The 26,285-nt window shown below is 43.5% G+C and overlaps 1 protein-coding gene across 2 annotated transcripts in view; it reads left to right on the plus strand.

Moving 5' to 3' along the window:
* The window catches only part of LOC128703332 (sphingomyelin phosphodiesterase), a 127,006-nt gene that overhangs the window by 60,164 nt on the left and 40,557 nt on the right, over positions 1 to 26,285 (plus strand). For both annotated transcript variants that reach the window (XM_053797959.2, XM_053797960.2), the window contains one exon: positions 25,200 to 25,394. In XM_053797959.2, coding sequence (XP_053653934.2) covers positions 25,200 to 25,394 — 195 coding nt within the window. The remainder of the gene's footprint in view (positions 1 to 25,199; positions 25,395 to 26,285) is intronic.

Here is a 26,285-nt window from a genome sequence, read left to right on the forward strand (position 1 = left end):
TATATATATATATATATATATATGACTATATATATATATGTACACTCTATCCACTTCTCCGAGGCTATGGGTCGCACAATTTACACCAGAGGTGGTCCCCAACCTCTATATATATATATATATATATATATATATATATATATATATATATATATATATATATATATATATATATATATATATATATTACTGTGCCCACAAACAAGTGGTATTGAATCAATAACATCACTACGACTGGCCGAGGATTCGAACCTATGTTGTTTTCGACCTGCCTTGTGGTGAGTGAAAATCATATGACTCCTTAACTCACAGGACAACAAAATCCTACAAGAACTCAGCACCACCCGTGTCTTCGGACCAAGAGTAACACACCTAGCATGGCTGGGTGCTTGGTTTTGTAGGATTGTGTGGTCCTGTGGGCTAAGGCGTCACGTGATTTTCGCTCACCACAAGGCAGAACACCCCTTCTTCAGAGTGCGGACACAGTGCTTCCCATCTCTAGGATTTAAGTCCGGAGTGCCGGTTTCCCCGAATCCCTTCATAAATGTTACTATCCTCACAATCCAAAAGTACGTCATGTATTTAAAACCATTTGTCTCCATTCACTCCAATCAAATACGCTCATGCATCCTTGCTGGAAGTCGAAGCCCCTCGCACACTAAACCTCCTTTACCTCCTCCCTCCAACATTTCCTAGGTCGACCCCTACCCCACCTTCCCTCAACTACAGATTTATACACTCTGCTTTGTTCCATTCTCTTTCATGTCCGAACCACCTCAACAACCCCTCCTTAGCCCTCTGGATAATAGTTTTGGTAATCCCACACCTCCTCCTAATTTCCAAACTACGAATTCTCTGCATTATATTCACACCCCACATTGCCCTCAGACATAACATCTTCACTGACTCCAGCCTTCTCCTCATTGCAACATTCATCACCCATGCTTCACACCCATATAAGAGCGTTAGTATAACTATACTCTCATACATTTCCCTCTTTGCTTCCACAGACAAAGTTCTTTGTCTCCAAAGACTCCTAAGTGCACCACTCACCCTTTTCCCCTCATCAATTCTATGATTAACCTCATCCTTCATAGACCCATTTGCTGACACGTCCACTTCTAAATATCTGAATCCAAAAATCCTGAATCCATAAATGCCATTAAAACCTCTTTAGCCTTAACTAAAAACTTTCCAACTATATGTTTCAGTGTAAACACTTGGTCTACACACCTTTCCTAAAGGCTCCTTGTTCGTCTGCTATCCTATTCTCTGTCTTACACTTAATTCTTTCAATAATATACGAGGTATACTCAACAGACTTATTCCCCTATAATTTTTGTACTCACTTTTATCCCGTTTGCATTTATACAAAGGAACTATGCATGTTTTCTGCCAATCTCTAGGTACCTTACCTTCTTCCATACATTTATTAAATAATTGCACCAACCACTCCAAAACTATATCCCCACCTGCTTTTAACATTTCTATCTTTATCCCATCAATCCCGGCTGCCTTACCTCCTTTCATTTTACCTACTGCCTCACGAACTTCCCCCACACTCACAACTGGCTCTTCTTCACTCCTACAAGATGTTATTCCTCCTTGCCCTATACACGAAATCACAGCTTCCCTAACTTCATCAACATTTAACAATTCCTCAAAATATTCCTTCCATCCTCCCGATACCTCTAACTCTCCATTAATAACTCTCCTCTCCTATTTTTAACTGACAAATCCATTTGTTCCTTAGGCTTCCTCAACTTATTAATCTCACTCCAAAACTTTTTCTTATTTTCAACAAAATTTGTTGGTAACATCTCACCCACTCTCTCCTTTGCCCTCTTTTTACATTGCCTCATAACTCTCTTAACCTTTCTTTTTCTCTCCATATACTCTTCCCTCCTTGCATCACTTCTACTTTGTAAAAACCTCTCATATCCTAACTTTTTCTTCCTTACTACTCTCTTTACATCACCATTCCACCAATCGCTCTTCTTCCCTCCTGCACCCACTTTCCTCTAACCACAAACTTCTGCTGAACATTTTTAAACCTACCCCATACATCTTCGACCCCATTGCCTATACTCTCACTAGCCCATTTATCCTCCAATAGTAGTTTATATCTTACCCTAACTGCCTCCTCGTTTAGTTTATAAACCTTCACCTCTCTCGTACTCAATGCTTCTATTTTCCTTGTGTCTCAGCTACCTTTTACTCTCACTGTAGCTACAACTAAAAAGTGACCTGATATATCTGTGGCCCCTCTATAAATATGTACATCCTGAAGTCTGCTCAACAGTCTTTTATCTACCAATATATAGTCCAACAAACTACTGTCATTACATCTTATACCACATCCTGTATACTTATTTATCATCTTTTTCTTAAAATATGCATTACCTATAACTAAACCCCTTTCTATACAAAGTTCAATGAAAGGGCTCCCATTATCATTTACACCTGGCCCCCCAAACCTACCACTCCCTCTCTAAATGTTTCTCCTACTTTAATATTTAGGTCCCCTACCACAAATACTCTCAGTTTTTTCAAAGGTTCCTATACATTCGCTGAACATCTCCCAAAATCTCTCTCTCACTCCTCTCTTCTCCAGGTGCATACAGGTTTACTATGACCCACTTTTCACATCCGACCCTTATTTTAATCCACATAACCCTTGAATTTACACATTTATATTCCCCATTCTCCTTCCAAAACTGAACCTTCAAAATTATTACTAATCCTTCCTTAGCTCTAACTCTCTCACACACTCCTGCCTTAATCCCATTTATTTTTTTACACCGAAACTCCCCTACCCCCTTCAGCTTTGTTTCGCTTAGGGCCAGGACATCCAACCTCTTTTCATTCATAACATCAGCAATCATCTTTTTCTTGTCATCCACACTACATCCACGCACATTCAAGCATCTCAGTTTTATAAAGTTTTCTTCTTCTCATTTTTAGTAAATGCCTATAGGAGAAGGGGTTACTAGCCCATTGCTCACGGCATTTTAGTCGCCTCATACGACACGCATGGCTTATGGAGGAAAGATTCTTTTCGACTTCTGCATGGACAATAGAAAAAAAAAAGAGCTATTAAGAAAGAGAAGAAAAACCCTAATTGTGTGTATGTATATATATGCATGTACATGCCTGTGTAGTGTGACCTAAGTGTAAGTAGAAGTAGCAAGATATACTTGTTATCCTGAGTGTTTATATATATATATATATATATATATTTATATATATATATATATATATATATATATATATATATATATATATATATATATATATATTTTTTCAACAAGTCGGCCGTCTCCCACCGAGGCAGGGTGACCCAAAAAAGAAAGAAAATCCCCAAAAAGAAAATACTTTCATCATCATTCAACACTCTCACCACACTCACACATTATCACTGCTTTTGCAGAGGTGCTCAGAATACAACAGTTCAGAAGCATATACGTATAAAGATACACAACATATCCCTCCAAACTGCCAATATCCCAAACCCCTCCTTTAAAGTGCAGGCATTGTACTTCCCATTTCCAGGACTCAAGTCCGACTATATGAAAATAACCGGTTTCCCTGAATCCCTTCACTAAATATTACCCTGTTCACACTCCAACAGATCGTCAGGTTCCAAGTATCATTCGCCTCCATTCACTCCTATCTAATACGCTCATGCACGCTTGCTGGAAGTCCAAGCCCCTAGCCCACAAAACCTCCTTTACCCCCTCTTTCCAACCCTTTCGAGGACGACCCCTACCCCTCCTTCCTTCCCCTATAGATTTATATGCTTTCCATGTCATTCTACTTTGATCCATTCTCTCTAAATGACCATACCACCTCAACAACCCCTCTTCTGCCCTCTGACTAATGCTTTTATTAACTCCACACCTTCTCCTAATTTCCACACTCCGAATTTTCTGCATAATATTTACACCACACATTGCCCTTAGACAGGACATCTCCACTGCCTCCAACCGTCTCCTCGCTGCTGCATTTACCACCCAAGCTTCACATCCATATAAGAGTGTTGGTACTACTATACTTTCATACATTCCCTTCTTTGCCTCCATAGATAACGTTTTTTGACTCCACATATACCTCAACGCACCACTCACCTTTTTTCCCTCATCAATTCTATGATATATATATATATATATATATATATATATATATATATATATATATATATATATATATATATATATATATATATATATATTTGTTTGTGTGTGTGTGTACTCACCTAATTGAGGTTGCATGGGTCGATACTCAGCTCCTGGCCCCGCCTCTTCACTGATCGCTGCTTGGTCCTCTCTCTGCTCCCTGAGCTTTTTCATACCTCGTCTTAAAGCTATGTATGGTTCCTGCCTTCACTATATCACTTGCTAGACTATTCCATTTCCCGACAACTCTATGACTGAAGAAATACTTCCTAACATCCCTTTGACTCGTCTCAGTCTTCAGCTTCCAATTGTGACCCCTTGTTTCTGTGTTCCCTCTCTGGAACATCCCGTCTCTGTCCACATTATCTATTCCATGCAGTATTTTGTATGTCGTTAAATGTCTCCCCTGACCCTCCTGTCCCCCAGCTTAGTCAGGCCGATTTCCCTCAACCTTTGTTTGTAGGACATTACCCTGAGCTCCAAAACTAACCTTGTTGTAAACCTGTGCACTTTCTCTAATTTCTTTACGTGCTTGACCAGGTGTGGGTTCCAAACTGGTGCTGCATACTCCAGTATGGGCCTAACGTACACAGTGTACAGTGTCTTGAAGGATTCTTTACTAAGGTATCGGAACGCTATTCTCAAGTTTGCCAGGCGCCCATATGCTGCAGCAGTTATCTGGTTGATATGTGCTTCTGGAGACGTGCTAGGTGTATGCTCACTCCAAGATCTTTCTCCGTGAGAGAGGTTTGCTGTATTTGGCCACCCAGAACATACTCTGTCGGCAGTCTTCTTTGTCCTTCCCTAATCTTCATGGCTTTGCATTTGGCGGGTTGAATTCGAGAAGCCATTTGCTGGTCCACGTGTTTAGCCTGTCCAGGTCTCTTTGTAGTCCTGCTTGATCCTCAGCTGATTTAATTTTCCTCATTAACTTCATATCTGCAAACAGGGACACTTCTGAACCTAACCCTTCCATCATATCATTCACAAATATCAAAAATAGCACTGGTTCTAGGACTGACCCCTGTGGGACCCCACTCATCACAGGCGCCCACTGTGATACCTCATCACGTACCATGACTCGTTGTTTCCTCCCTGTCAGGTATTCTCTGTTACATCGCAGTACCCTTTTTGTTATTTGCACCTGATTCTATAGCTTTTGCACTAATCTCATGTGAGGACCCGTGTTGGAGGCCTTCCTGCAGTCCAGGAAAATGCAATCAACCCACCCGTCTCTTGTGTCTTACTTCTGTTACTTTGTCAAAAAACTCCAGAAGGTTTGTGACACAGGATTTGCCTTCCATGAATCTGTGCTAGTTGTCATTTATAATCTTGTTCCAGTCCAGGTGCTTCACCACTCTCCTTCTGATAATCTTCTCCATGACTTTTCATACTATACACGTCAGTGACACTGGTCTGTAGTTTAGTGCCATGTTTCTGTCTCCTTTCTTAAAAATGGGGACTAAACTTATCGTCTTCCATACCTCAGATAGTTGCCTAGTTTCAATGGATGTGTTGAAGATTGTGATTAGTGGCACACACAGCGTCTCTGCTCATTCTGTAAGGACCCACGGGGAGGTGATGTCCGGTCCAATCGCCTTCGAGGTATCAATGTCATTTAGCAGCTTCTGCACCTCCTCCTCAGTTGTGTGTATGTCATCTAACACTTGTTGGTATAATCCCAGAGCCCTTCCTGTCTGTACTGTAAATATTTCCTTAAATCTCGTGTTGAGCTCCTTGCATACCTCATAATCGTTTCTTGTGAGTTCCCCACCATTTTTCCTCAGCCTGATCACCTGGTCTTTGACTGTCTTCCTCCTGATGTGGTTATACAGCAGTTTTGGGTCAGACATAACTTTCAATGCTATGTTATTTTCATACTGTCGCTGGACCTCCCTGCTTACCTGTGCATACTGGTTACTAGCTTTCGACCAATCTCATTTTCCTGGCTTCTTTGCCTTCTGTGTGTGTGTGTGTGTGTGTGTGTGTGTGTGTGTGTGTGTGTGTGTGTGTGTGTGTGTGTGTGTGCGCTCGCGCGCACGCAAGACAAGCCGGGGGGTGGAAATCTTTAGCTCAAGTACTTTCACACTTCTCAGTGCATCATCAGGAGCTGTGCAATGTTGCAAAGGCAACAAAAGAAGTAGGGTAAGTTTTCAGACCATGGTAATGTGGAGGCACCAGCCAGTCTCTGTCTGCGAGAAGCAAGCGGGATGTCAACCACACACCGGTAGCCCCCACCCCACCCCATATTGGGTCAGATGGAGTAGGCCTCACAGTTTGCAGACAGCATGAGGAAAAATACTATAAGATAGTTAATAGCCTGCCCTAAGTTTCTAACCGCTTGGAACAGGTCAAATGACGTAAAAACCTATATTATAATTATTATTTCCCTTCATTTGCAACCTTCTAACTAATGAAATTGAGGGAAAAATCCTTCATTTGTCAGCCGGTGCTGCAGAACCTTCCGGAATATTCAGGAAATACTCTCAGTGCCAGTTAATATGCTTATAATAACTAAGATAGTCTTAATTTTAATGCCATTTATATTATTATTATCAACTATCACCCATAGTATCATTATCATCTTTATAATATTTCCAACAATCTAGTTCATTAAACCACTAAGCTAATTGCAATCACCATGTTGCAAACACCTGTGTGTACCTTATGTACCTTGTGCCACTGTACCTAGACGGGTTAGGACCTGAATAAGTCACCCTACATTTCTTTTGGATTTTCCTAGGATGATTGCACATGTACCCCCATACCTAAATGAACCTACATACTTACTTCCTTACTACAGGTTGAATACCTGTATGCACCTGTATGTAGAAGCAGATGAGTCATTTATACCAACGGAGGCCTAACATAAATTATCGACGTTAGCGACGGACTTAACAACGTGTCATATATCAATGTACACAACGGCCGTAACATGATGTTCAGTTTGCAGACTCTGGTTGAACATAACCGAAACATCACAAAACCCCCTGCCAGAACTGACTACACTAAATTACTGTTGAGTTTGTACAGCCAGTAACTGGAGTTATATATGACATTCCTATCATGTTTCAGAAAGGAAGACTATTATGTTTCTTTCCATGATGGAACTGTTGGGCACAATTATCTGGGCGGCAGAACACCCCAGTGGGTGATTAAAAGAGTTGACATGGCGTCTCCTGATTGAGTACTGGTGTTGGGATAATCTGGCTTCCAGACGTTTACCCGTCCGATTAATGTATGAGAGTGGGCAAAAGGTGCAGGGAAGGGGGGAAGGGAACCAGTGTGTGGTTGGCATCCCACTTGCCTCTCTCATACAGAGACTGGCTGGTGCCTCAACAATATCACAGTCTGAAAACTTACCCTACTTCTCCTGACATTGCCTTTGCAAGAATGCACAGCTCCTGATGATGCACTGAGAAGTTTGAAAGCACTTGAGCTAAAGATTTCAACTCTTTGTGGCTTGTTTTGCATTGTTAACATTGCATGTCAGCGATTACTTTGCATATTCTGATATCTTCTGTTTACTGTGATCTTATTGCATATGCTTGGAATTTCACTATTCTTTCACAGTGGTTGTTTTGTATGTGTGTATATATATATATATATATATATATATATATATATATATATATATATATATATATATATATATATATATATATATATATATGTCGTGCCGAATATGTAAAACTGGTCAATTAGCAAGAACTCATTTAAAATTAAGTCCTTTCTAAAATTTTCTCTTATACGTTTAAAGATATATTTTTTTCATTAATGTTGATGTAAAAATTTATAATTTTGAACCAAAAAGAACTTAGAAAACTTACCTAACCTTATTATAACAAGAACAATTTATTTTAGCCTAACAGAACTAAATATATTTTAGATTTGTTTACAATAATTAAATACTAAACAAACACAGTGAAATATATTTTTTTCGCTAGGTTCAGAATGATTTTGGCGAAATTATTACATACACAAATTTTCACTTGTCCTATATGGCAAGATGAGCGTTGCTATTTAAGCCAAGATCGCAAGTTCTGCCTATTCGGCACGACATATATATATATATATATATATATATATATATATATATATACATATATATATATATATATATATATAGTATGGTAACCATGAATGAGTGGTATTTAATATAAAACAGTGAGATTAGCAGGGGGATTGAACCAGTTTTGTTTTAGCCCGCCTCATGGTGAACAAAAATTCACGATGCTCTAACATATGTGACCATGCAATTCTATAAGAATCTTGCACCCAGCAAAGCTAGGTGTGTCCTGGCCTGCTACCTTTTGGTAGCAGGCCAGGACTCGAACCCACGCCACATTGTCACGCCTCATGAGACAAAACAATGTATGTGTCACCCTATCCATTACGACATTAATCCTATAGACAACATGAGCCTAATGAACTAGACTTGTTTTATGTTGCGAGGACACTCGTGGCAGTGGATGTTCAAGGATTAATTTCAGCCTCCTCTTGTTTGAATACCCGCCTCAACAAGCAGTTTATATAACACTGTGTGTGTTAGTGCGTAAGAGCGTGTGTGTATTCACCTACTTGTACTCACCTAGCTGTGGTTGCAGGCGTCGAGTCATAGCTCCTGGCCCCGCCTCTTCTCTAGCCACTACTGGGTCACTCTTCCTGCTCCATGAGCTTTATCATACCTCTTCTTAAACCTATGTATGGATTCTTCCTGCACTACATCACTTCCTAGACTATTCCACTTCCTGACAACTCTGTGACTGAAGAAATACTTCCTAACATCCCTGTGATTCATCTGAGTCTTCAACTTCCAACTGTGGCCCCTTGTAGCAGTGTCCTATCTCTGGAACATTCTGTCTCTGTCCACCTCGTCGATTCCTCTCAGTATTTTATATGTCGTTATCCTATCCCCCTGTCTCTCCTTTCTTCCAGTGTCGTCAGGTCGATTTCCCTTAACTTCTTGTACGCCCTACCCCTTAGCTCCTGGACTAGTTTTGTTGCAAACCTTTGCACTTTCTCTAGTTTCCTTACGTGATTGGCTACGTGTGGATTCGACACTAGTGCTGCATACTCCAGTATGGGTCGTGAACGACTCCTTATTAAAATGTCGGAATGCTTTTCTCTGGTTTTCTAGGCGCCTGTACGCTGCAGCAGTTATTTGGTTGATGTGCGCCTCAGGAGATGTGCCTGCTGTTATACTCATACAAAGATCATTTTCCTTGAGGCGTGTGTGTGTGTGTGTGTGTGTGTGTGTGTGTGTGTGTGTGTGTGTGTGTGTGTGTGTGTGTGTGTACTCACCTAATTGTGATTGCAGGGGTCGAGACTCAGCTCCTGTCTCTGCCTCTCCACTGACCGTTACTGGGTCCTCCCTCTAGTGCTCAATGAGCTTTATCATACCTCCTCTTACAATTATGTAGAGTTCCTGCCTCCACTACATCGCCTGCCAGACTATTCCACTTCCTAACAACTGTGTTGCTGAAGAAATACTTCCAACATCCCTTTGACTCATCCGAGTCTTCAGTTTCCATTTGTGACCCCTTGTTTCTGTGTCCCCTCTCTGGAACATCCTGTCTCTGTCTACCTTGTCTATTCCACGCAGTATTTTGTATGTCGTTATCATGTCTCCCCTGACCCTCCTGTCTTCCAGTGTCGTCAGACTGATTTCCTTTAACCTTTCTTCATAGGACATTCCCCTTTGCTCTGGAACCAGCCTTGCTGCAAACCTTTGCATTTTCTCTAATTTCTTGTCGTGTTTGACCATGTGTGGGTTCCAAACTGGTGCTGCGTACTCCAGTATGGGCCTGACATACACAGTGTATAAAGTCTTGAACGATTTCTTACTGAGGTACCGGAACACTATTCTCAGGTTTGCCAGGCGCCCATGTGCCACAGCAGTTATCTGGTAAATGTGTGCTTCTGGCGATGTACTCGGTATTATACTTACTCCTAGATCTTTCTCCATGAGTGAGGTTTGCAGTCTTTGGCCTCCTAGCCTATACTCTGTCTTCGGTCTTCTTTTCCCTTCTCTGATCTTCATGACTTTGCATTTGGCGGGGTTAAATTCTAGAAGCCAGTTGCTGTACCACGCATCCAGCCTGTCCAAGTCTCTTTGTAGACCTGTCTGGTCCGCATCTGATTTAATTCTCCTCAATAACTTCACATCATCTGCAAATAGGGACACTTCTGAGTCTATCCCTTCTGTCATGTCGTTCACATATACCAAGAATAGCACTGGTCCCAGGACTGACTCCTGTGGGACCCCGCTCGTCACAGGCGCCCACTGTGATACCTCATCATAGACCATGACTTGCTGTTGCCTCCCTGTTAGGTGTTCTCTGATCCATTGCAATGCCCTTCCTGTTATATATGCCTGTTCCTCCAGCTTCTGTACTAATCTCTTGTGAGGAAATGTGTCGAAAGCCTTTTTGCAGTCCAAGAAAATGCAATCAACCAACCCCTCCCACTCATTTCTTCAGTTACCTTGTCATAAAACTCTAGTAAGTTTGTGACACAGGATTTGCCTTCTATGAATCCGTGCTGGCTATCGTTTATAATCTTGTTCCGCTCCAGGAGCTCCACCACTCTCCTCCTGATAATCTTCTCCATGACTTTGCATACTATACACGTCAGTGACACTGGTCTATAATTTAGTGCTTCGTTTCTGTCTCCTTTCTTAAAGATGGGAACTACATTTGCCTTCTTCCATACTTCAGTTAGTTGCCCAGTTTCAAGGGAAGTGTTGAAGATTTTGGTTAGTGGCACATGTAATGTGTCTGCTCCCTCTCTAAGGACCCACGAAGAGATGTCCGGTCCCACCGCCTTTGAGGTATCAAAGTCACTTAAGAGCTTCTCCACCTCCTCCTCAGTTGTGTGTAATTCATCCAACACTTGTTGGTATATTCCTTGTTGATGTACCCCACTGTTTTGTCTTCCCAGTGTCCCTTCCTCCTCCATTGTAAATACTTCCTGAAAACTCATGTTGAGCTCCTCACATACTTCTTTGTCATTTCTTGTCAGCTCCCCACCTTCTTTTCTTGGCTTGATTACCTGGTCCTTGACTGTTGTCTTCCTGATGTGGCTGTAAAGAAGTTTCGGGTCAGACTTGACTTTCGATGCTATGTTATTTTCATACTGCGGCTGCGCCTCCCTCCTTATCTGTGCATACTCGTTTCTGGCTCGGAGACTAATCTCTTTATTTTCCCGAGTCCTTTGCCTTCTGTACTTTTTTCATTCTCTAGAGCACTTTGTTTTTGCCTCCCTACACCTTTGGGTAAACCAAGGGCTCGTTCTGTCCTTCCCATTATTTCTGTTACCCTTGGGAACAAACCTTTCCACTACCTCCTTGTATTTTGTTGTTACGAAGTCCATCATTTCGTTTACTGATTTTCCTACTAACTCCTGTTCCCACTGAACCTCCTGCAGGAAGGTCCTCATTCCAGTGTAGTTCCTCCTTTTATAGTTTGGCTTTTCTCTTTCTACTTCTGTTACCCTATTCACTTTTAGCTACACGATGTATTCAAAGCTCATAACCACGTGGTCACTAGCTCCAAGGGGCCTTTCATATGTGATGTGCTCAGTGTCTGAGCTACTCAGGGTGAACACAAGGTCCAGCCTTGCTGGCTCATCCTCCCCTCTCTCTCTGGTAGTATCCCTAACATGTTGGTGCATGAGGCTTGCTAGCACGACATCCATCATCTTGGCTCTCCATGTTTTGAGACCTCCATGTGGCTCCAGGTTTTCCCAATCAATCTCCCTGTGATTGAAGTTGCCCATGACCAGTAATTTTGCTCTACTCGAGTGAACCCTTCTTGCCACCTCGGCTAGTGTGTCCACCATTGCTTTGTTGCACTCATTATATTCCTCTCTTGGCCTCCTGCAGTTCTCTGGTGGGTTATACATCACTGCAATGACTACCATGTCTTCCCGTGACTGAACTGTACCTACTATGTAATCTCTTTCTCCAATCTCGTCCATTCCTTCCATTTCTTGATAACCCCACCGATTTTTAATTAGTAGTGCAACCCCTCCTCCCCCTCTTCTCCCTCTATCCTTCCTCAGAATCTGATATCTGGGTGTGAAAAATGCATCTGTTATTATCCCAGTGAGTTTTGTTTCTGTAACCACTACAATGTCTGGGGACATCTCCTTGACACTTTCATGCCACTCCTCACATTATTCTTTATTCCATCCGCGTTCGTTTACCAAACCTTCAACTTCTTTTCTATAACTGTGGTCTGAGGAGAAAGGTGGGTTAAGGGAAGCAGGTGCCCTGGCAGGGGCCTATAGGGGGTTGCTGAAAGGGTGGGGTCTCTGGTGTGGGGGTGGGGGCAGAGGGCCTATGGGGGGTTTCAGTGGGGTTGGGGGTTGTGGTGAGGGGGATGGGGGAGAGGACCTATGGGGTTACAGAGGGGGTGGGGGTTGTGGTGATGAGGATGGGCGGAGAGGGTACATTGTGTGAGTTACAGTGGGTTTCTGTGGGGGTGGGGTTTTAGCTGAGGGGGATGTGTGGGTTACTGTGGGTCACTGTGGGGGTTGGGCTTGTACAGAGCGGGATGTGTGGGTTACGTTGAGTTTCTCTGGGGTTGGAGTTTGTGCTGAGGGAGATGGAGGCAGAGGGTACAGTGAGTGGGTTTTGGGTTATGTTGTTTGATTGCTTTGGGATTGCCATGGCTGTGTTCCTTCTCTGGGTGGTACTAGAGCGGGATGTGTTTATTCTTCCACCTGGGCCTGATTTCTCCTGCTCCCCACCTTCCTTTGCCTCCCATTCCTCCTTGCGATATTGCACCCTCTCCTTCAGTATCATCCTTTCTTCTTGTGTTCTGTCTCGGTCCAGGTACACTCTCCAGAACTCCTGATTGTCCCTCCTGCAGAATCCGGTTTCGAGCTGACTCTGCCTTGAAAATCACTTTGACTGGATGCTTTTTTCCTCTCGCAAACCACCCAATTCTCCGAAAAATTGTCAGCTGGGTCATGTCGTCCTCTCCTATTGCTTTCATGATGCTTTCAATCATTTTTTTTCTCCTGTTTTCTTGCCTCGAAAGTTTCCCCATCTACTTCTTGGACCCCATAGACAAAATCGGCCCTCTCCCTTTCGTCCTCCCACTGTACTTTCCTGAGCATCTTGTGATACGAATTAGTTTCTGCCATTGATGTGTTGCTTCCTACTGTCTCTTCCCTATCAAGTGCCCCTGTGCTTATCTGTTCCTGGACATGGCAGTTGTCCGTTAGAGCCTCTGTGTATAGCTTAGCTCCTTCATTGTCCTTAGTCCCCTCATTAATTCCTGCTGTTCTCCCTGCCTTTCCCCGGGTCACTCTTGGGTCTGATAGAGTCATCACATACAGTATATCTCCTTTGTTCCCTACTGTCCCCTCATCGGTGACTGATGTAGCAGTTCTTGGTGTCATGGCTGTACTGTCCTTTGGTTCTTTAGGCTGTTTTAGACTTTTTAGTTCTTCTACTAAGCTCTGTATCTTAGCATCAGCTGCTGTGATTTGTAATTCCCATTTCCTGCTATCCTCAGCTATTTTCTCTTCCATTATCTTGCTGAGCTCTTCCAGCCTCCTCCCCCGCTCCTCCTCTCTTCTCGTGAGCTCTGCCTTCCAGTCTTCTCTCCCAGATCCACCCCTCGCTTCATCCACCATTCCTCTGGTTCTCCGTCCGGGTTTGTGTGTGTGTGTGTGTGTGTGTGTGTGTGTGTGTGTGTGTGTGTGTGCGTGTACTCACCTATTTGTGGTTGCATGGGTCGAGACTCAGCTCCTGGCCCCCCTCTTCACTGAGTGCTACTAGGTGCTCTCTCTCACTACTCCATGAACCTCATCTTAAAGCTATGTATGGTTCCTGCCTCCATTACCTCACTTGCTAGGCTATTCCACTTCCTGACTACTCTATGACTGAAGAAATACTTCATAACATCGCTTTCATTCATCTGGGTCTTCAACTTCTAATTTTGACCCCTTGTTTCTGTGTCCCATCTCTGGAACATCCTGTCTCTGTCCACCTTGTCTATTCCATGCAGTATTTTGTATGTCGTTATCATGTCTCCCCTAACCCTCCTGTGTGTACTCACCTAATTGTACTCACCTAATTGTGGTTGCAGGCGTCGAGACTCAGTTCCTGGTCCCGCCTCTTCACTGATTGCTACTAGGTCCTCTATCGTAAGGGTTCTTAATTGGAGATATCGCAGGTTGAAAGTAGACACACTTGTAGGATAGTAGCTATATTGTCAGACTGAGATGAGGAGCCCAGTGCCTTGCCTGCCTACGCCTGGATGGTCTGCCGCCGAGTGAGGCCGGGACAGGGGGATGAGCTTCCTCGTGTGCATCCCGTGACGTCACACAAAGCCACAGGCCTACGAGGGGTCTCGTGTCTAAAGCACATGGATGATGCTACTGCTATGCTATATAATACTGGGAATACAGGGATCAGCAACTATGCTGACAGCTCGGTCATGTTACGTATGTCGTCCCGACATACACTACTACACTATAGGCTGAACAGGCAGGCGGATCTGGGCTGATTCTATACAATAACAAATTCATATATAACTTAGAACTAATGGATGGTACAAGATGATTTTGACGTAATGGGTGTTAACGTGAACATTACAAACTATAAGAACAAATCATTATACAATATGGATGGAATTGATCGATCGATCTGTATTCATGCACTCTACGGATTCTGAGGAAGAATAATTATATACAAAGAAGTGTTTAACAGAAAGGCAGATTCGGTGCACTCAAATCTAGACTGTTAATTCTCAGAATACGGAGGGAACATGAACACGAAAATTTCTGACAAACTGATCAGCTAATAATAAACACACAGTTGACAATTTCATTCATCTCGGACATCTAATTATACAGACTATGTACATTTAAACCCAATTCTGCGAGGGTTAGGTTTACATATGCAGAATGGTTATCATCTCCGGGAGGATCGAATTCCTCTGCAATGGCTAACACATGCCTTGACTGAGAGAGATCTGAAGGAATATCTACAAAAGATACTTGCGGGTTTCTCATTACTTGTCGGGTACGCAAGGAGTAACGACATTCAGGTTGAGTATCTGACTGAGTATCTGAGGTAGAGAGTACAGGATCAGGAGGATTGTCAGAATCTGTCACATTAGTCTGGGTAGCAATATCCTCAACATCGCATACTAATTTCATATGATCTAAATGCGATTCTTTGTATTTGCCAGTACTAATTTCTCTAACCTTATACTTATTTCCAGTGATATGTTCAACTACTCGATAAGGTCCGACAAACTTTTGATCAAGCTTTGGCATTGCAGACGTTTTGTTAAAGTTAATCAGCATAACTCTCGAACCTACTTTGATTTTAGATGGCTTTGCTCGAGTGTTTGCGACTCTTGTAAATTTAGCTGTTGATTTATGAAGTGTTTCACGGATTCTTCTAAAAACACTTTGAGCTAAGCTGGTACGAGTTGCTACGAAATCATCAGGGTTGTAATTAGGTTTCGGAGTAGAATATAACAACTCATAGGGTAAATGCTTGTTTACACCATACAATGCATAATGTGGAGTATCACCTATGGAAGCATTGTAAGCAGAATTTATGGCACACTGGACATCTGGTATAACTTCATCCCAAGTTTCACTATTGGGGTTGATAGTGGCTCTCAGAACATCAAGTACTTTCTTATTTGTTCTTTCGGCTAACCCATTGCTGGCAGGATGATGAGGAACAATGGTGGATTTAGAGATCTTGTATAAAGTACACAAATTTTCAAGAATCTCATTACAGAATTCACCTCCATTATCTGTTACTAAGGACTTTGGGGTGGTATGCCTGCAGATAATGCGTTCTTTAAACGCTCTAGCTACTGTCTCTGCAGTCTTATCTGCAATAGGAACTAACTCACAATATCTGGTGAAATGGTCTACCATAACACACAGATGTTTGTTGCCTTGGAGGGAACATTTAAAGTTAGTTAACAAATCAAGGGCAACTCTTTCCCACGGTTCGCTAGTGGTTGGGTACACTTGGATTGGGTTAGGACCATTGACATTTCCTTTATGCTGCATACAGACACTACATTTCTTAACATACTCGGAAATGTCAGTTGCCATACGTGGCCAAAAGTATTTCATTCTGGCTTGTTTCACAGAACGATCCATACCAGGGTGTGCAACACCTGGTGCATCATGAACTAGCTGTAGAGCTACGTTCACTAGTGACTGTGGAATTATTAACTGGTAAACTCTTCTGCTTGGAGTACCCAACTCGGCTGTTCGATACAGTAATTCCTGACTCATTACAAAGTCACTAATGGGTGCTGGTGGCTTTACAGTAAGAATGAGATCTTCCTGGAGAAGGAATCGAATCACACCAGACCACATGGGATCTATTCTTTGTGCAGTTTTGACATCCTCGACAGTAAATGGAGGATCTGCAGTAACTACACTAATGTGTCGCGATAAAGCATCTGCGACTACATTTGACTTGCCAGGTAAATGTTCAAAAGTGGGATTGAACTCTTGGATAGTCAAGGTCCATCTGGCTAACCTTCCAGTAGGCTGTTTGTTCTGGAATAAAGGTATCAGTGGCGCATGATCTGTCAAGACATGAACAGGGTACTGGTAAATAATGTCTCGGAAGTGCTTTAAAGACCACACTATTGCTAAAGCTTCTTACTCCGTTACTGTATAATTACGTTCAGCCTTCGTAAGGACTCGGCTAGCAAATGCAACTGCATTGTACTTGCTATCAGTCTTCTGAGCTAGTACGGCACCTATGCCAATTGAACTAGCATCAGTTGTCAGATAGAAGGGCTTAGAAAAATCTGGGAATTTCAAAATGGGAGCAGATGTTAGCTTTTCTTTTAGAGTTTGGAATGCTGTTTCTTGACGGAAGGTCCAAACAAAAGGAGCATCTTTCTTAAGCAACTCAGTTAGAGGAGCAGCTATGGAAGAAAAATTAGCAATGAAAGATCTATAAAAACCTGCTAAGCCCACAAAGGATCTTACGGCATCAGCAGTTTTGGGAGTTGGAAAATTTAGTACTGCAGTTACTTTATTTTGGTCAGTCGTAACCCCTCTAGGAGTGACTACGTGACCAAGAAACTTAATTTCTGATCTGAAAAATTGACATTTAGACAGTTTGATCTTTAAATTTGCTTCTTCAAGCTTTCCAAGTACTGTATCAAGTCTTTTCAGATGTGTGTCCACGTCTTCGGACATGACGATTACGTCGTCTAAGTACACCATAAGTGCTTTACCTATCAGACCTCTAAAGATATTGGTCATGAGTCTAGAGAACGTGATAGGAGACGATCGTAATCCAAACGCCATACGGAGGAAATGATAATGACCTGTGGGAGTGGAGAAAGCTGTTAACTCTTGGCTGTCCTCGTGAAGAGGGACTTGCCAAAACCCTTGTAACAAGTCCAGGGTCGAGAAGACTTTGTTATCTCCGATATTGCGTAAAAGGTCACCTAATACAGGAAGTGGGAAACGATCTGGAATGGTTTTCGCGTTTAACTTCCTAAAGTCAATCACCGGGCGCCAAGTGCCATCCTTCTTAGGCACTAGGATCAAGGGCGCATTCCAGGGTGAATTGCTATGTGCAATAACTCCATCATTGAGCATTTGATTGATCAGTTCCTCTGCGACAGCAACTTGTGAATGAGGCATTCTGTACGCAGGTATGTAAATAGGTCTAGTACCAGGTTCAAGTGGAATACGATGGGACAGTAAGTTCGTTATACCCATCTTCTCACCTGGTAAAGCAATGGCTTTACGACGTTTGTTCAACAGAGTCAACAAACGCTTGACTTTGTCTGGGAAGTCAGTGGGAGCTAAGTCTTTCTTCTCAACTGGTGAAACAGATTGATCCGGAGAAGTGGATGAGGTCTCCCCGGTAAAAATAGCACCGACCCACTGGTCAGGTGACACGTCATCCTGTACTTGAACAGGGTAAGGATAGTGAACTAGGTCAACGAGGTTGGTATTTGCTCTGAGACGAACACTGTGACCCAAAGTGTTAGCAAGGAGTAAATGGATCTTACTGTCTCTTACAATATGTAAGGAAGGTTCAACAAATAAACCTTTGACCTTGCAGGAATCACTGTCAACTAGGACGTTATCACCATCTGGAACATTAGGAACAACAACAGACACTCTAGTGAGAGCACTAGCCGCAACGGAGACGTCTTTCTGCAAACGGCATGTGACATCAACAAGAGATGGCATTACTAGTTCCAAGTAATCGTTTTCTGACAAGGCATCCCCTGTGGAGAAACTACTACTCGAACTAGCAGTCATTGCAGGGATAGGCTGTGCACTCAAGGCTGTCTGAGTGTCCTCGGACACTTGAGGCAACGGAACACTATCCTGCAAGTCTGAAGGTATAGGTGGGACACTGATGGGAGTGACAGAATTACCAGTTCCTGACCGCTTGGGTACGCTACTGGAGAATGTATTGGCCTGTAAGGACTTAATGCGTACATCATACTCTGCAGCAGTATGACAGATTTCTGATCCAAGCTGGTAACCCCAGAATGGAACGATTAAGTCATCTATTTGGGCATGCCATCGGTACGGGTCGAGCACAATGCGTAAGTCTCGCATGGAAGCAAATCCCAGAAGAAGGTCACCAGGGAAAGTAATCTGGTCGACAACAAGAAAAGCAGCAGTAAAGTCTCTGCCTTGGATAGTAAAGGTGAGTGAAGTCTGACCTCGGACTCGCAGAAGAGAACCAGCTACTCCCCTAAGGGAGGTTGCAGTAGTTGGCTCAACGAGGAGGATACGTCGTAACCGGTTCTCTTTAAACAAGCTAGACCTAATGATATTAACTTGCGCACCAGAGTCCATGAACACATGAACGGGCGCATTATGGACAGAAGCTTGTACTAATGGACCAATCGTTGCATTAGAAGTTATATGCAAACAGGAAGGTGAGTTGTCATCGGAGAAAGCATTTTCTACTTCATCCCCAAATTCCTCTACGTCAGAGACGTGTGAAGCCACATCATCAGCAGGATTGTCATTCTCGAGACTGCTTAAGGCTTCAAAGGAATTGTGAACGGGGATGGTGTACTCATTATCACTTACCGTCACCATTGGGCGGTTTAACTGGGGCGCTCTAATTCCCCCGAATTGGAAGAATGAGCCTGGTTCTGATTAGAATGTGAACCACGACGTCTGTTTCCTTTCCTGGCTCTGCGGTTGGAACGGCCATAGAAAGATCTAGAGTACCGCATATTGTAGAGTGCATTGCACTCAGATGTGTCATGTCCATGAATTCTATGATGAGTACAGTAGGGAAGATCTGACTGGTACTCATCATCAGTACGACGCTTCTTAGGGTGACTGTCATAACAATTACTAGCGATATGGCCACGGAAACCACAATTATAGCAAATTCTTTGACTGTGGTTACTGTACGTGCTATGGGTATTACGGGAATGATGGCTCTTAACACTTGCTTTGGATGATGAGCGCGAGTGATTGCGGTTGGGAGGTTTGGTAGTAGCACAAACTAAAGGAGGTACGGGATTGGACAAGGTGTTTGGCGTAGACCTACGATAAGGGAAGGATCCCTCGGGACACAAATTTCGTACATGGATTAGAGCTTTAAGCGGTCCCATATTAGCATCTAGCGGACTTGAATTGTACACATACTTAGATGTCGGTGGCATTAGTTGTTTAATAACTCCAAATGCAGCTAATCTGGCAAACCCATCAAGGGCTGGTTTATCACTATCTTTAAGGTACTTTGAATTTTGACCTGCTTTAACAAATGAGGACATTAGGTTATTAAGACGGAGAGCAAACTCCTCTAATGACTCTTCTGGTCTCGGGGCTGTGCAAACTAATTCTTTGAGAACTTGTAGGATAGTAGCTATATTGTCAGACTGAGATGAGGAGCCCAGTGCCTTGCCTGCCTACGCCTGGATGGTCTGTCGCCGAGTGAGGCCGGGACAGAGGGATGAGCTTCCTCGTGTGCATCCCGTGACGTCACACAAAGCCACAGGCCTACGAGGGGTCTCGTGTCTAAAGCACATGGATGTACATCACTTGCTAGACTATTCCATTTCCTGACAACTCTATGACTGAAGAAATACTTCCTAACATCCCTTTGACTCGTCTCAGTCTTCAGCTTCCAATTGTGACCCCTTGTTTCTGTGTTCCATCTCTGGAACATCCTGCCTCTGTCCACCTTATCTATTCCACGCAGTATCTTGTATATCATTATCATGTCTCCCCTGACTCTTCTGTCCTCCAGTGTCGTCAGTCCGATTTCCCTCAACCTTTCATCGTAGGACATTCCCCTGAGCTCTGGAACTAGCCTTGTTGCAAACCTTTGTACTTTCTCTAAGTTCTTGTCGTGTGTGCACGTTTGTGTGTGTGTGTGTGTGTGTGTGTGTGTGTGTGTGTGTGTGTGTGTGTGTGTGTGTGTGCGTGTGTGTGTGTGTGTGTGTGTACTCACCTAGTTCTCACCTAGTTGAGGTTGCAGGGGTCGAGTCCGAGCTCCTGGCCCCGCCTCTTCACTGATCGCTACTAGGTCACTCTCCCTGAACCGTGAGCTTTATCATACCTCTGCTTAAAGCTATGTATGGATCCTGCCTCCACTACATCGCTTCCCAAACTATTCCACTTACTGACTACTCTGTGGCTGAAGAAATACTTCCTAACATCCCTGTGAATCATCTGTGACTTCAACTTCCAACTGTGTCCCCTTGTTACTGTGTCCAATCTCTGGAACATCCTGTCTTTGTCCACCTTGTCAATTCCTCTCAGTATTTTGTATGTCGTTATCATGTCCCCCTTATCTCTCCTGTCCTCCAGTGTCGTCAGGTTGATTTCCCTTAACCTCTCCTCGTAGGACATACCTCTTAGCTCTGGGACTAGTCTTGTTGCAAACCTTTGCACTTTCTCATGTTTCTTTACGTGCTTGGCTAGGTGTGGGTTCCAAACTGGTGCCGCATACTCCATTATGGGCCTAACGTACACGTTGTACAGGGTCCTGAACGATTCCTTATTAACATGTCGGAATGCTGTTCTGAGGTTTGCCAGGCGCCCATATGCTGAAGCAGTTATTTGGTTGATGTGCGCTTCAGGAGATGTGCCTGGTGTTATACTCACCCAAGATCTTTTTCCTTGAGTGAGGTTTGTAGTCTCTGGCCCCCCTAGACTGTACTCCGTCTGCGGTCTTCTTTGCCCTTCCCCAATCTTCATGACTTTGCACTTGGTGGGATTGAACTCCTGGAGCCAATTGCTGGACCAGGTCTGCAGCCTGTCCAGATCCCTTTGTAGTTCTGCCTGGTCTTCGATCGAGTGAATTCTCATCAACTTCACGTCATCTGCAAAAAGGGACACCTCAGAGACTATTCGTTCCGTCATGTCGTTCACAAATACCAGAAACAGCACTGGTCCTAGGACTGACCCCTGTGGGACCCCGCTGGTCACAGGTGCCCACTCTGACACCTCGCCACGTACCATGACTCGTTGCTGTCTTCCTGACAAGTATTCCCTGATCCATTGTAGTGCCTTCCCTGTTATCCCTGTTTGGTCCTCCAGTTTTTGCACCAATCTCTTGTGTGGAACTGTGTCAAACGCCTTCTTGCAGTCCAAGAATATGCAATCCTCCCACCCCTCTCTCTCTTGTCTTACTGCTGTCACCATGTCACAGAACTCCAGTAGGTTTGTGACACAGGATTTCCCGTCCCTGAAACCATGTTGGCTGCTGTTGATGAGATCATTCCTTTCTAGGTGTTCCACCACTCTTCTCCTGATAATCTTCTCCATGATTTTGCATACTATACATGTCAGTGACACTGGTCTGTAGTTTAGTGCTTCATGTTTGTCTCCTTCTTTAAAGATTGGGACTACATTTGCTGTCTTCCATGCCTCAGGCAATCTCCCTGTTTCGATAGATGTATTGAATATTGTTGTTAGGTGTACACATAGTGCTTCTGCTCCCTCTCTCAATACCCATGGGGAGATGTTATCTGGCCCCATTGCCTTTGAGGTATCTAGCTCACTCAGAAGCCTCTTCACTTCTTCCTCGGTTGTGTGCACTGTGTCCAGCACATGGTGGTGTGCCCCACCTCTACGTCTTTCTGGAGCCCCTTCTGTCTCCTCTGTGAACACTTCTTTGAATCTCTTGTTGAGTTCCTCACATACTTGACGGTCATTTCTTGTTGTCTCTCCTCCTTCCTTCCTTAGCCTGATTACCTGGTCCTTGACTATTGTTTTCCTCCTGATGTGGCTGTATAACAGTTTCGGGTCAGATTTGGCTTTCGCTGCTATGTCATTTTCATATTGTATTTGGGCTTCCCTTCTTATCTGTGCATATTCGTTTCTGGCTCTACGACTGCTCTCCTTATTCTCCTGGGTCCTTTGCCTTCTATATTTCTTCCATTCCCTAGCACACTTGGTTTTTGCCTCGCTGCACCTTTGGGTGAACCTTGGGCTCATCCTGGCTTTTTCATTATTAATGTTACCCTTGAGTACAAACCTCTCCTCAGCCTCCTTGCATTTTGTTGCTACATATTCCATCATCTCATTAACTGGCTTCCCTGCCAGTTCTCTGTCCCACTGAACCCCGTTCAGGAAGTTCCTCATTCCTGTGTAGTCCCCTTTCTTGTAGTTTGGCTTCATTCGTCCTGGCCTTCCTGCTTCTCTCTCCACTTGTAGCTCTACTGTGTGTTTGTTTGTGTGTGTGTGTGTGTGTGTGTGTGTGTGTGTGTACTCACCTAATTGTACTCACCTAATTGTGGTTGAAAGGGTCGAGACTCAGCTCCTGGCCCCGCCTCTTCACTGATCGCTACTGGATCCTCTCTCTCTCTGCTTCCTGAGCTTTGTCATACCTCTTCTTAAAACTATGTATGGTTCCTGCCTCCACTACTTCACTTGCTAGGCTATTCCACTTGCTGACAACTCTATGACTGAAGAAATACTTCCTAACGTCCCTGTGACTCGTCTGAGTCTTCAGCTTCCAGTTGTGACCCCTTGTCCCTGTGTCCCCTCTCTGGAACATCCTATCTCTGTCCACCTTGTCTATTCCCCGCAGTATCTTGTATGTCGTTATCATGTCTCCCCTGACCCTTCTGTCCTCCAGTGTCGTCAGTCCGATTTCCCTTAACCTTTCCTTGTACGACATTCCCTTGAGCTCTGGGACTAGCCTTGTTGCAAACCTTTGTACTTTCTCTAACTTCTTGACGTGCTTGACCAGGTGTGGGTTCCAGACTGGTGCTGCATACTCCAGTATGGGTCTAACATACACAGTGTACAGTGTCTTGAACGATTCCTTATTAAGGTATCAGAACGCTATTCTCAGGTTTGCCAGGCGCCCGTATGCTGCAGCGGTTATTTGGTTGATGTGTGCCTCCGGTGATGTGCTCGGTGTTATGGTCACCCCAAGGTCTTTCTCCCTGAGTGAGGTCTGTAGTCTTTGTCCACCTAGCCTATATTCTGTCTGCGGTCTTCTTTGCCCCTCCCCAATCTTCATGACTTTGCATTTGGCTGGATTGAATTCGAGGAGCCAGTTACTGGACCACATGTCCAGCCTCTCCAGGTCTCTTTGCAGTCCTGCCTCATCCTCGTCCGATTTAATTCTTCTCATCAACTTCACGTCATCTGCGAACAGGGACACTTCAGAGTCTATTCCTTCCATCATGTCGTTCACATATATCAAAAATAGCACTGGTCCTAGAACTGACCCCTGAGGGACCCCGCTCGTAACAGGCGCCCACTGTGATACCTCTTCACGTACCATGACTCGTTGCTGCCTCCCTGTCAGGTATTCCCTTATCCATTGCAGTGCCCTTCCTTTTACGTGTGCCTGATCCTCCAGCTTCTGCACTAATCTCTTGTGGGGAACTGTGTCAAAGGCCTTCCTGCAGTCTAGGAAAACGCAATCTACCCAACCCTCTCTCTCGTGTCTTACTTCTGTTACCTTGTCATAAAACTCCAGGAGGTTTGTGATACAAGATTTGCCTTCTATGAGCCCATGCTGGTTTTCATTTATAATCTTGTTCCTTTCCAGGTGTTCGACCACTCTCCTCCTGATAATCTTCTCCATGACTTTGCACACAATACATGTCAGAGACACAGGTCTGTAGTTTAGTGCCTCGTTTCTGTTTCCTTTCTTAAATATGGGGACTACATTAGCTGTCTTCCATTTCTCAGGTAGTTGCCCAGTTTCAAGGGATGTGTTGAAGATTGTGGTTAGAGGCACACACAGCATCTCTGCTCCTTCTCTAAGGACCCATGGGGAGATGTTGTCCGGTCCCATCGCCTTTGAGGTGTCAAGGTCACTTAAGAGCTTCTTCACCTCCTCCTCAGTTGTTCGTATGTCATCCAACACTTGTTGGTATATTCCCTCTTGATGTTCCCTTCTGTGCTGTCTTCCCACAGCATTTCCTGTCTCTACTGTAAAAACTTCCTTAAATCTCCTGTTCAGCTCCTCACATACCTCCTGATCATTTCTTGTGAGTTCTCCACCTTCTGTCCTTAATCTGATCACCTGGTCTTTGACTGTTGTCTTCCTCCTGATGTGGCTATACAACAGTTTCGGGTCAGTCTTGATTCTCGATGCTATGTCTTTTTCATACTGTCGCTGGGCCTCCCTCCTTACCTGTGCGTACTCATTCCTGGCTCTGCGACTGATCTCCCTATTTTCGTGTGTTCTCTGCCTTCTGTACTTTTTCCATTCTCTATTGCACTTTGTTTTTGCCTCCTTACACCGTCGGGTGTGTGTGTGTGTGTGTGTGTGTGTGTGTGTGCGTGCGTGTGTGTGTGTGTGTGTGTGTGTGTGCGTGTGTGTGTGTGTGTGTCGTGCCGAATAATGTAAAACTTACGATTTTGGTTTAACTAACAGCTCTCTTCTTGCCGAATAAGACAAGCGAAAATTTGTGTATGCAATAATTTCACAAAAATCATTCTGAACCAACGAAAAAAAAATTCATTGTCTGCTTATTATTAAATTATTGTAAACTTAAATATATACATATATATGGATTAATTCCTTTTATATACTACTGGCAGCTTCGTAGTACCTGCAGCTTACGATGATGGTTGGAACATGAGTTGGTTGTATGATGGCGTTGCCAGCATTTGGTCACACTGGCTACCAGAAGAAGTCAATGCTGATATAAAGCTTGGTGGTTTCTTTTCCTACTCGCCTCTGCCAGGTCTTCGAGTTGTATCTATCAATATGAACTTCTGTAATACTGAAAACTGGTTAGTTTTTTAGTCTATTCATTTTTATATGTATGCTATGAACTGCATAAGAATAAGTCTCCAAATCACCTGTTCTATAATGAAAAATAAAATTATTTTTTTTGTAAGGATTATGCACACATATATACATCTTATTGACAGATTCTCTTTCTTAATGATATGAGTATTGTGGGCATCTCGGTAAACAGGGAAATGCCTCTTTACGGTATGTATATCAAACTAAAGTATATTTTCCAATATATATATGTATAAAAACTTTTATGTAATAAGCCTACCCTAGCCAGCCTACCCAGAAGAACTGCTAAACACTAACAACTAAATACTTTTAGTAGTTATAGACTACCTAGATCAGAGAGGAATTGTAAAGTATTGTAAATCACCACAACCATGAAAATCTGTGTAATCTGCAGAAAGGGTAATAGATGAAGTCATGCCTCATTTGCATGCAGTCTGTGGTAAATGGTCCCATGGGTCATGCACGAACTTTGAACTAAGGACCCCTTTTGATATAAAATCAGAGAAATATTTCTGTGTCTGAGCAAACGAAATACACCTGTATGAGAAAATTACATTTGTATTAAAAGACAAGAACAATAACAAAATATCCTTCTTGAAAGACATGTCAGCTTGGTATAACAGCTGGGAAAATAAAATGGGTGGGTTGGATGGGGCTATCCTAGAGGACACTGCTTTAGAGGGTGCTAGTGCTGTCGTGGAGAACAATGCACTAAATGGAGATAGTGGTCCTGGTTATGAAACAGGTAAAGACAACGTTATTCAATTTACGGAGGTACAAAGTAGCGATATTGGAACAAAAGGGGATGATGCCTCAGGGAATAGTGATGCTTCAGGTAATAGTGATGCTTCAGGTAATAGTGATGCTTCAGGTAA

The sequence above is a fragment of the Cherax quadricarinatus genome, chromosome 15 (genome assembly GCF_038502225.1).
Source record: "Cherax quadricarinatus isolate ZL_2023a chromosome 15, ASM3850222v1, whole genome shotgun sequence".
NCBI classification, from domain to species: Eukaryota; Metazoa; Arthropoda; class Malacostraca; order Decapoda; family Parastacidae; genus Cherax; species Cherax quadricarinatus.